The sequence below is a fragment of the Pollachius pollachius genome (genome assembly GCF_949987615.1).
Source record: "Pollachius pollachius genome assembly, chromosome: 15".
Lineage (NCBI taxonomy): Eukaryota > Metazoa > Chordata > Actinopteri > Gadiformes > Gadidae > Pollachius > Pollachius pollachius.
In genome coordinates this window covers 4,851,379-4,863,800 of record NC_136948.1, presented here as the reverse complement: position 1 = coordinate 4,863,800, position 12,422 = coordinate 4,851,379, and the positions used below count along the sequence as shown (strand labels likewise).

Genomic DNA, 12,422 nt, shown 5'->3' with positions numbered 1-12,422 from the left:
AGGCGTCCAAATCTGATCGCCCTTTTCACTCAATTTGTTACTGTCTAACTCGGTATGTAAAGGTTAATATAAGGGTCATATATCGCGTTATCTCTAGGTTTATCTACACCTTCCACTCAGACACAAGAAGAGTAAACCATGCCTTCAAATTTAAATATTGTATTTTATTTCCCCCCCCATGACAAAATAACACAAAGCAGTCAACATAAAAAGTATTCCCATGCATAATTCATGAAAATAAAATGACATGAATGAATATAAATTATTTAGGAAATATTCATAACGTAACAAACAATCAAATAAACACACCGGTTGATATGACAAAATTGGGTGTTGGTGAAAATAAATAAAGGTGCACGAGTACTTTAAAACGTGTACGTTTGTGTGTGCCTATGCACGCGTGAGTAGGAGGGAGAGAGAGGGGGAGAGAGAGAGAGAGAGAGAGAGAGAGATATGCAGAGCGAGAGATAAATAGAGATACAGAGAGAGAGAGAGAGATTCAGAGGGTAGGAGAGACATACTCATCGTTAAATCCATCACTATAAAACCCCCATACACAGGAACCCGAAACCAACCAAACTACATATGCTCAGAAACATGTTATCGTGAAATAGACCTGTCATCGGAACCAGAGGGTCCCATGATGAGCACATTGTAAAGGAATCTTGTGAAAAAGGTTTTGAACATATTTCAATCCAAACCATTGTTTTTTTTTGTTCACCTACATTTGGATTATCTAATCTGTGATGGTGTGATGTGGATTTATTTCAGACGAGATGTTTTGGGGATGTGGACAGCGGGGAGAGAAGATGCAGGCTTGGCCTCTCCAGTCAATATCTGTGGATGTGATTATCAAATGCGAATGGGCTTAGCTATAGCGTAGACGCTTATATCTTTAGATGCACCAAATAAAGACTTCCATAGCCTAGCAGACAAGGAGAGAGAGAGAGAGAGAGAGCAAACGAGAGAGAGAGAGAGAGAGAGAGAGAGAGAGAGCGGGAGAGCGAGCGAGAGTGAGAGAGAGAGAGAGAGAGAGAGAGAGAGGGAGAGCGAGAGAGAGAGAGAGATAGTGAGAGAGAGAGGATAATAATGAACCAACCAGTGACCCAAGGCTTTGGTCCACATGGATGGCCACATGTTTATGACGCAGAACGATCAAATTTAGTAAAAGAATAAAACAACACTTAACAGCCCTCTGTTTTCAGCACTCTACTCCTCCCATTCTTTGATTCCTCGCACCGGTGGGAGGGTGAATCCGGTTAAGGGTGAATCCCCCTTAAAGGGTTCAGGGCTTTCTCACAACATGAGCTCAGAGTTAAGTTTAAACAAAGCTTTCATCTCCTCCTTTTCTGAGGATCTCCTCTTGGTGTCTAACAACTACTACAACAACAACAGGTTTGACCGGTGACTGTTTCAAAACCATTAGGCCCTCGAATGAAAAAGTAGTGCCTTGAAGTGAACTGAGTGTTATGTATAATAATCAGTTATACTTTGATTATGTAGAAAATTAAATCTTTCTTAAGACATGTCGTGATAAGGACTGATACCAGATGTTGAACTGACTACAGATGTTGAACTGACTCCAGATGTGGGACTGACTCATCTGGACTGAGTCCAGGTGTGGATCTGACTCATCTGGACTGACTCCAGATGTTGGACTGACTCCAGATGTGGAGTCCAGATGTTGGACTGACTCATCTGGACTGACACCAGATGTGGGATTGACTCAAGATGTGTCACTGACTCCAAATGTTGGCCTGACTCCAGATGTTGGACTGACTCCAGATGTGTCACTGACTCATCTGGACTGAATCCAGATGTGGGAGTGACTCCAGATGTTGGACTGACTCATCTGGAGTGACTCCAGATGTTGGACTGACTCCAGATGTGTCACTGACTCATCTGGACTGACTCCAGATGTTGGAATGACTCCAGATGTGGGACTGACTCCAGCTGTTGGACTGAATCCAGATGTGGGAGTGACTCCAGATGTTGGACTGACTCATCTGGACTGAATCCAGATGTTGGAATGACTCCAGATGTGGGACTGACTCCAGATGTTGGGCTGACTCCAGATGTGGGAGTGACTCCAGATGTGGGACCACACCTGGAGGTCATGGCGGATGAAGAACGATAAATTCAACTAAAGGAACAAAAACCGGTCTGGAAGATACAATAAATAAATAAGACTACAATTTTCTACCGGATGATTAAACAATAAAATAAAGGCCTCTCCTCTCCTCATCAAAACACAGCCTGTCCGTTTCCCCGCAAAATCTGTAAGAAAAAACCCGAAATAACAGAACTTCCAACTGTTATTATTAATACAAATATTTTGAATATTATTATTGTTGTTGTGATAGCGACACGCCCACTTCCCTCCATTATGAAAATAAAAGCGTGATAATAATAATTCCTCAAATATTTTTAAAAAAGTCAGTGGCTCAGATGACAAGTGATGACATGCTTTCTGCTCGGCTCCGTGTTGACGTAAAAACAGACGTCAGAGCTATGTACAGAATCGGCGTTTGGCGTCGTCTCTAGCGGCGTGAACAGATTCACGCAATTGCTCAGCCAGAAAAGTAAAGCTGAGGAGGCTGCTAATGAAAGAAAGACCGAGGACGGGACGACCGCTGCGAGTCAAGGGAGACATCACCGCCCCCTGGTGGAAACAGGACGTCACGGCGGCAAAACTGTTGGTGGATCGGTCGGAAATAACAGAATATTATAATGTAACTTCTCTTTTGGACACGTTTAACAGGTGTATTTCTTCCCATTAAAAACAAAGCACCAGTCTTGGATGAAACAGCGGTCAATATCACAATACCGTCAAACTTAAAAAACGTCAGCTACCCCGTCACACTGTGCAGTTGATTTTTGTCCTTCCGAAATGTTTCACATACATTATTTGCCAGAAGGGACACTTGCACTGCTCTTTTTCACAATTGCTATTGATATTTAAGTAGAAACCTCTTTTGGAAAAGCATCTTAAAAACGGTCATCAAGCCCACCCCTCCCCCCACCCCCCTACCCTTATTGAAATATGATTAGTTAAATAGCTAAATAAAATCACAGCCCCAAACACAGGGGAGTGCAACAGCGGCTTCAGAAACTTCCGTTGCAGTAACCGCTATTCTCCTGTAGGGGGTGCTGTCGCTGCAGTTTAATTCTAGAATTTTGGTTGCTCATAAACGTTTCCCTTCAAGTCAAATGTTTAAGCGGACTGACTGAACACCAAGTCGGCCCACGGCTGCAATGGACTTGCTATGTTAAGATCTTTTGTCCTTATATTTATATATCTATATATATATATATCTATATATCTATATCTATATCTATGTAAATAGATATAGATATAGATATACATATCTCTTGTCAGGCACTCTGTTTAGTCCATAGCGATCACTTCAGTGTTGGCCTTTCGTAACATATACAAGTAGAAGTCTCCATAAATAGAACTATACAGCAAAGTGCATGAAGGGACCGTAGAAAAATACCTCTGTTAAGTTATCTGTGGGAGGGGTTTACTGATTCAAAAGGTAGGAGGATCCAGTGAGAACAACGGGTCATTAAATCAAACACACCCAGGTAAGATACACAAGTCTCAGAAACGTGAAGACATTGTTTCAGTAATACACCACACCAAACCCAAAACCACCCCCCGCAACACACACACGCACACACATACCCTCACACGTGCGCACACCCCCACGCACACACACACACACACACACACACACACACACACACACACACACACACACACACATACGCACAATGAGCCACAGCGATTCTCTGCTATGAGCAGAAGGTGATCACATTTCAACAAATATTCAAAATATACAGAAAATATGGAAATCTATTATATATAGACACGCATATAGTAGAGAAGTAATGTCCGGGGCAGTTTGATCCGATGTTCTGTGTTCTCCCGTTCAGCCCGTGCGACTAATCATGTCTGCCTGTTGTGATGACACTGCAGCTCCGCCCCCTTTCGCTCGCGTTCTGAGAGCTCAGCAGCAGAGCTCCTCATAATAAACTATGGAGATAAAAAATAAAAAATATGACACCGTTTGACTGTTCCCCCCCGCGCTACACTTGCATTCCTCCACGATATAATCTTCAGAAAATCCACAAAGGTCCAAAAAAGAGTCCTTTGATTCCTATGATTTGTGTTTTTCTTTTGTTTTTCAGTCCTTCTTTTTTCACAGATTTCTATCCCCAAAATACTTTATGTTTCTGTTTTCTTTATTTTCTAAAAAACAAGTTGTTCTCGTTGTGACGTTGAGAAAAATATAGGCCTTTGTGGGACCGCTCTCTCTCTCCCTCTCTGTGGGTTTAGGACCAGTGGTGCTAGCCTCAGAGCAGGGCTAGCTGGAGGGGAAGGTTAGATTCAGTGAACAGCTAGCTCTAAGGAACGGTTAGCATCAGTAGAGGGATAGCTTTAGAGAAAGGTTAGTTTCAGTGAACAGCTAGCTCTAAGGAACGGTTAGCATCAGTGGAGGGCTAGCTGGAGGGGAAGGTTAGCTTCAGTGAACAGTTAGCTCCAGTGGAGGGTTAGCATCAGGGGAGGGCTAGCTGGAGGGGAAGGTTAGCTTCAGTGAACAGTTAGCTCCAGTGGAGGGTTAGCATCAGGGGAGGGCTAGCTGGAGGGGAAGGTTAGCTTCAGTGAACAGTTAGCTCTAGGGAAGGGTTAGCATCAGTGGAGGGCTAGCTGAGGGGAAGGTTAGCATCAGTGGTTGGCTAGCTGGAGGGGAAGGTTAGCTTCAGTGAACAACTAGCTCCAGTGGAGGGTTAGCATCAGTGAAGGGCTATTTGGAGGAGAAGGTTAGCATTAGAGCAGGGCTAGCTGGAGGGGAAGGTTAGCTTGAGGAGAGGTGTAGCCCCCAGTGGCGGGGTGAATGTCGGATTAGCTCCAGTGGAGGAGTAACTCCAGTGATGGTTAGCCCCAGTGAACCGCTAGCCCATGGGTAGGTTAAGCTCCAGTGATGGTTAGCTTGAGGGGAACATGGGAGGATTAACTCGAATGGAGGAGTCGCTCAAGAGGACGGCAAGCTTCGGTGGACTAGGTTGAGGCGGAGGTTAGGCCCGGCCGAGTGGTTAGCCCGTGGGTAGGGTTAGCTTCGGTAGAGGGTTAGCCGCTGTGGAGGGTAGGCCTGGAGAAGGGTTCACCCCGGTGGAACAGCCCCACCACACCCGGGACGTACTGGACACTTGTTCCCCAGATGGAAGCACACATACCGGGCCTGGGGGGTTCTCTAAGTACACCCCCCTCCTTGGACAGGCTCCTTGGCAGCAGTGACAGGCCACACACACACAGCCCCCTCAACCAAGGTGAGAAGAGAGAGAGAGGGAGAGAGGGAGAGAGGGAGGGGGGGGGAAAGAGAGGGAGATAGAGAGAGAGATAGTTTGGGTCAGAGGGTTGCCACGGAGAGGGGTTTCGTTGGAACACCCCCGTTTGTTTACGTCTCTCCGTCCCCCCTTCCCCCCCCCCCCCCTTGCGGAGAGACCCCCCTCCAAAACGACACACCTCTCGAGCCGTACATCAAACCTGTTCAAGCCTTCTGTTCTCTCCAGAGGACGTGGCTCTCTGCGTCTCTCCCTCGCCCTCCACTGCCCTCTAGAAGCCCTGTATGTGACAGTAGGCCTCCATGCTGGAGAACAGGATGTAGAGGAACCACAGGCTGAAGAAGAAGGCCGAGGTGGCTATCCGGTGACTCCGGGGCCCGCCCAGCTCGCCGCCGATGTGCGCCCGGCGCCGGTACAGCAGCACCGAGATGGCGATGAAGGCGAAGATGGTGAAGAGCGTGACGGAGAACGCCAGCGAGCCCGCCTCCACCACGAAGGGCTTCCCCTGGGCGTTCCAGTAGATGGCGGCCACGGACCACGCCACGCCGATGCCCAGGAACACGTTGACGGCGTTGCTCCCCGTCACGTTGCCGATGGCGGCGTCGGCGTAGGTGTCCTGCACCGCCGCCACTTTGCTGGCGAAGGTGTCTGGGAAGGGGGGAGAGGAGGGAGGAGGAGGCGACGAGGGAAGGAGGGACGAGAGGAGGGGAGGAGTGACAGGGAGAACGGGAGGAGGAAGGAGGAAAGGAAGGAAAAAGGAGAGGATGAGAGGAGGAAGGAGGGAGGAGAGAAGAGGGGTTGATTATAGTTGTTAGAGGAGTTCTCTCCGGGTCTTGTTGTCATGTGATGACAAAGTGTTGCTTATTAATGTCTCATCACACACACACACACACACACACCCAAACCCCACTCCACCCACCGGGGACGGAGGTTCCGAGCGCGACGAACACCACGGCGGTGACGGAGTCCTTGAGGCCGATGGTGCAGCCGAAGTGGGAGGCCAGGTCTCCGATGACGGCCGTCAGCATGCCGATGATGGCGATGGAGGTGCAGAAGCAGGCCCAGCCCTGAAGGTAGTCAGTGGGCGGCACGCAGGCGAACAGCACCTTCCAGAACACCGTCAGGAAGTGCATGACGTAGTCGAAGCAGGACGGCAGCCGCTCCTCGCCGCTCTCCTCCTCGTCCTCGTCTGGGGTTGGGGGAGGAGGGGGAGAGAGAGAGAGCGAGAGAGAGATGGAGAGAGAGAGAGAGAGAGAGAGAGAGAGAGACAGATGGAGAGAGAGATGGAGAGAGAGAGAGAGAGAGATGGAGAGAGAGAGCAAGAGAGAGGGAGAGAGAGAGAAAGAGAGAGAGATGGAGAGAGAGAGAGAGAGGGAGAGGGAGAGAGATGGAGAGAGAGAGGGAGAGAAGGAGAGAGAGATGGAGAGAGAGATGGAGAGAGAGAGATAGAGAGATTGAGAGAGAGAGAGAGAGAGAGAGAGAGATGGAGAGAGAGAGAGAGAGAGAGCAAAAGGGAGAGAGAGAGAGGGAGAGAGAGAGAGATAGAGAGATGGAGAGAGAGAGAGAGAGAGGGAGAGGGAGAGAGATGGAGAGAGAGAGAGAGAGAGAGAGAGGGAGAGAAGGAGAGAGAGAGAGATGGAGAGAGAGATGGAGAGAGAGATGGAGAGAGAGAGAGAGATTGAGAGAGAGCAAAAGGGAGAGCGAGAGTGAGAGAGAGAGAGAGCAAAAGGGAGAGAGTGAGAGAAACATAAAACAGTGGATTGATTTTCTTCTAAAATGCCAGTGACGGGCTCAATGTTACACTAAGAGTTCACATCACAGTTTGTCGGTTAAACAATTTTACAAGTGAATCCGGTTCATAAAAACCTCTTTGAGCTCAGCTTGGAGATGAAACCAGCCCACTTAATAACCTATAAATGTGATCCTAGTTCAGCCCGATGGCATCGGTAGAACACACAATGGCATCGTCAGAACACACAATGACCTTATCAGAACGCATGCGACAATTTCGGAACCCTCAACGACATCATCGGAACGCACGACATCATCGGAAAAAACTAATTGACATCATCAGAACTCGGGGCGTCCTTGGAACGCTCCACGACGTCATCGGACACACGACGGCTTCGACGGAACGCTGTGCAGGCGGACCGAACCCCCGTTGACCCGCTGCGCCCCGTCGGCCTTCAACGACCTGCCGCTCGTCCCCCGACGCCAGCACCCAGGAAGTGACCTCGGCCAGCAAACGCGCTGACTCACCGTGTCCGGGAAACGGGGACGGTGCAGACGTACGGGGGACAGGGGGGGGGGGGCCGTACATTTGTCGGAGGGGACGCGGTTGAGGCGGGGGGAGGGGGCTGTCAGTTCAAAGGGGCCATTAGATGAAATATTTAAGGTGACGAGTCAGGACGGGTCACGTCAGAGTCGGGACTGAAGTGAACAGGGAGTAGACGGGAGGAACCGTCTTCTCATCACGACGTGTTTTTGGGGCGGCAGTTGATGTATTCAGCAGCATCATCACCCCCCCCCCCCCATCCATTTTTAAACCTCTCTCTCCTTTGCTCTCTCTTCCCTCTCTCTCTCTCTCCATACTTGTTTCTTCCTCACCAATGAAGAAGGTTTTGAACCTCTATTAAACTATTCTTACTGAAAACCAGCTTCATCTTCAAGAACACAACTTAACTAAGTTCACGTAAAATGCATCCCATCGTCTCCATCTATGTTAATCGTGTGTGTGTGTGTGTGTGTGTGTGTGTGTGTGTGTGTCTGTACGTCTGTATGTCTGTGTTCTTGCAGCTCTTGCAGTGCCCCCTGCAGGCCAAACAGGGGACATACGGTTGTGTGGTTTCCTCGTACCTGCGCTGACGGTGATGGCCTCCATGAACTGCTCTCTCCAGGAGTTGGTGCCCACCACCAGTGCCAGGTTGGTCTTTTTGATCAGCTTGTCCACCGTGTTCTAGAAGGAAAGACAAACGAAGGGAGTTGAGAAAGTTTATTCACGTGAAGTACCGGGTCTTCACCACAAGGTGGCGGTGGCGTACAGACGCAGAAACCATGGAACTGCGGGGTCTGACCGAGCAAACGGAAACCAGGGAACACGCGGGGTGGCTGCGATATGTTAAATCCAAACGTCTGCTCTGCTTGCTGAGCAACTTCTGTCACCTGGCATCCATATTCTCTTTGATAATTCTGTCATTCATGTTCTATTCGCTGAAACCTGTGGACCCCGTGTGTCTCTGTCCTGGGTACAGGTGTTGGATCGTGTGATTGGTCGATAGAGTCAGCCTGCTCTTTTGTTGTCAGGGAAAACGGGGTGGTAAGCTGTTGCTAGCTAGACTGGTTCTGACCAGTTCTGAATGTTATGACACTGAAACTGAATGAGACTGGTTCCGACTTGTTTCAGACCTCAAGCCGGTTTGGACTGGTTCTGACTGCCTAAGACTGGTTTTGACTGGTCCGGACGGGAACATTTCCCACCTTGAACTCATAGGACTCCTCGATGATGACCTCCATCTTGGCAAACTCCCCCAGCACCGGTTTGCCCATCTCCGCGATCCGCTTGGCTTCCTCCTCGTCCGATGAGAACTTCCTGTCGTGCCCGTCTGGGGGAGGAAGAAGAAGGAGCGGGCGGGGGAGCAGGAGGGAGAAAGGAGAGAGAGAAGGCCGTTGTTTAAAAACGAGAGTTTAAACAAAGTTCCAGAAGTTTCCTATTATCTTGTTGAACCTCTCAAAGAGGAAGTGATGACACGTTCCGGAGGAGCTAATAGGTTTGTTTAAAGTTGTGTCATGTTCTAAGCTTAAGTAAAAAAGTTTTTAATTAAACATCGATACTTATGTCTGTTATGTTTGTCCATCCGTAGAGAGAGAGAGAAACAGAGAGATGGATGATCTGTCTGTCTCCACCACTTGAGCAGAGAGCCCTTTGCTTCATATTACAGAGAGAGCTCTCCAGCGTAGCGTGAGCTGCACAGAGGTCCCCAGCGTCAACACACTGCTGCCTCCCCCTATCAGGAGAGGGAGAGCGAGGGAGGGTGTCTCCCTCGCACTCTGCCCCTCTCTCTCCCTCCGGGATTCGCCCCACTGGGCGACGTGGTGTCAACACCAAGCGCTCCCTTGTGACATCATCATGCTCGCTGTTAAATATTTACACAAGACCCCCTGGGGTCGGAGGCTAGTGGGGCTGCGAGCACTCACACACACACACACACACACACACACACACACTGACAGACACTGATGCACGCGCACACAAACACACACACTGACAAGCACTGATGCACGCACACACAAACACACACACACACACACACTCACTCCATAATCCCCTCACCCGCACACAGACAGACATTCAGACATACAGACAGACGCACGCACACAAACACACACTCTATCACCCCCTCACGCACACACTGACGGGCACTGATGCACACACACACACACACTTACTCTATCACCCACTCAACCACACACACAGACATACAGACATTTAGAACGACACATGCAAACACCATCCACTCAATCACTCACACGGACATACAGACAGAGGCATGAATACACACACTCACTCCTTCTCACACACACACACACACACAAACACACACACACACACAGACATTGAGACAGACGCATGTAAACACCATCCACTCCATCGCCCCTCACACACACGTGGACATATATGTCCACGTGTGTGACATGTGTGACAGACATACAAGCCCTCACTCCATCAATCACACAGACACACACACACAAACACACACACACACACACACACACATACAGACACACACACACACACACACACACATAGAGACACACACACACACACAGACACAGACACAGACACACACACACACACAGTAACACACACAGACACACACACACAAACACACACACACACACACACATATACACACACACACACACACACACACAAACACAGACACACACACACAGACATAAAGACGGACACATACCAACCCGTGCCTTCTTCACTCCAACACTCCTCCACACACACACACACACACACACACACACGCATGGCCACATGCCCGCAGCCTCAGAGTAAGAGCATCGATAAGGCGAGAGCAGCCCATTCCCCCGGGCTCCGCCGGCCCGCCTGACACGACCCCTGCTCCTCAAGCCCAGGGATGGATGATCCAACCTTTCCCTCGCACTAAGCCTCCCCCCCCCCCCCCCCCCCCCCCCCACCGACGCGACACGACGTGTTTCATTCATTACGGCTTTGTGATTAATTCATCCGCTGATTGGCTCCGCGTTCGTCATTAGGGAGCAGATGAAAAGGGTTTGGATGGCGGATGCTAACGACGGCGTGTGGCGGGTGCGAGCTAGGACGCCGACACACGTACTTTACATGTTAGGACTTGTGTGCGTCAGCTGAGACGTTAACCACCGGGGCTCACGTCGACCACCTGTCGGTAAGCATCGGGACGAACGCGTTCCTGATCGCCAACTATTACCCATGCAGCGCCACGCCACGACTGATCGGGTATTTCAGGGCCGAGCCACCACAAAACTTTTGACAGCCAGATTCATTAGTGTTTCATGTCCCCAACACAGGCAGCAGAAAGAGAGAGAGAGAGAGAGAAAGAGAGAGAGAGAGAGAGAGAGGAGAGAGAGAGAGAGAGAGAGAGAGAGAGAGGGACAGAGAAACAGAGAGAGAGACAGAGAGAGAGAGAGGAATTAGATTCACAACAACAATCCAAATCCATTTAACAATCAAAACAAGCTGATTTGAGATGGCCGACCGGCCCAAAATGTTATACTACCGCAGATCCAAGGGGAGCTGAGAGCCAGTCCAGGAGATGTTAGAAGACGTCACATGATTAGAGATGCTCTAGAGATGTTATAGGGATGTTGGGCGGTATGTTATAAAGATGCTCTAGACATGTTAAAGATATGTTAGAGAGATGCTATAGATATGTTGTGGAGAATCTGATGCTCTAGATCTGTTATAGAGATGCTATAAAGATGCTTTAGAGAGGTTATAGAGATGCTCTAGAAAGGTTATGGACATGGTATAAAGATGCTCTAGATGTGTAATAGAGATGCTGTAGACATGTTACAGAGATGCTCTAGAGATGTTATAGAGATGCTGTAGACATGTTACAGAGATGCTCTAGAGATGTTATAGAGATGCTGTAGACATGTTACAGAGATGCTCTAGAGATGTTATAGAGATGCTCTAGAGATGTTATAGCGATGCTGTAGACATGTTACAGAGATGCTCTAGAGATGTTATAGAGATGCTGTAGACATGTTACAGAGATGCTCTAGAGATGTTATAGAGATGCTGTAGACATGGTACAGAGATGCCCTAGAGATGTTATAGAGATGCTGTAGACATGTTACAGAGATGCTCTAGTGATGTTATAGAGATGCTGTAGACATGGTACAGAGATGCCCTAGAGATGTTATAGAGATGCTGTAGATACGTTATAGAGATGCCGTAGACATGGTACAGAGATGCTCTAGATCTGTTAGAGAGATGCTCTAGAGAGGTTATAGAGATGCTGTAGATACGTTATAGAGATGCACTAGATCTGTTAGAGAGATGCTCTAGAGAGGATGCAGATGTGGACCACTTACCTCCGGACAACAACCGGGCTACAGAGGATGGGGGGGGGGGGGGGGAGACAGAAAGAGCAAATGAGCAGCGGCATTGGAGGGGGATGGGAGGGGGGAGGGGGAGGGGGGAGGGATGGAGAGGAAGGCAGGTTCAAAGAAGACACCAAAGCAGGTGCAAAGGTCCAACACACAGGTCCTTGGTGGTATGGATGAGCAGGAGTAACTAGGAGCAAAGGAGTAGGTAGGAGTAACTAGGAGTAATTAGGAGTAAGTTGGAGTAACTAGGAGTAAAGGAGTAGGTAGGAGTAATTAGGAGTAAGTTGGAGTAACTAGGAGTAAAGGAGTAGGTAGGAGTAACTAGGAGTAAGTGGCAGTAACTAGGAGTAACTAGGAGTAAAGGAGAAGGTAGGAGTAACTAGAAGTAAGTGGCAGTAACTAGCAGTAAAGGATTAGGTAAGAGTAACTAGGGGTAAAGGAGAAAGTAGGTA

General features: G+C 48.9%; 1 protein-coding gene across 1 annotated transcript in view; it reads right to left on the bottom strand.

Annotated features, from left to right (window-relative positions):
• Positions 1-5,620: 5,620 nt before the first annotated feature.
• LOC307086883 (sodium/calcium exchanger 3-like) overlaps positions 5,621-12,422 on the bottom strand; it is a gene marked incomplete at both ends in the record, with an annotated part of 18,183 nt that continues 11,381 nt past the window's right edge. The window contains 4 exons of the mRNA XM_079752231.1: positions 5,621-5,997; positions 6,269-6,538; positions 8,206-8,305; positions 8,827-8,951. Coding sequence (XP_079608357.1) covers positions 5,621-5,997; positions 6,269-6,538; positions 8,206-8,305; positions 8,827-8,951 — 872 coding nt within the window. The remainder of the gene's footprint in view (positions 5,998-6,268; positions 6,539-8,205; positions 8,306-8,826; positions 8,952-12,422) is intronic.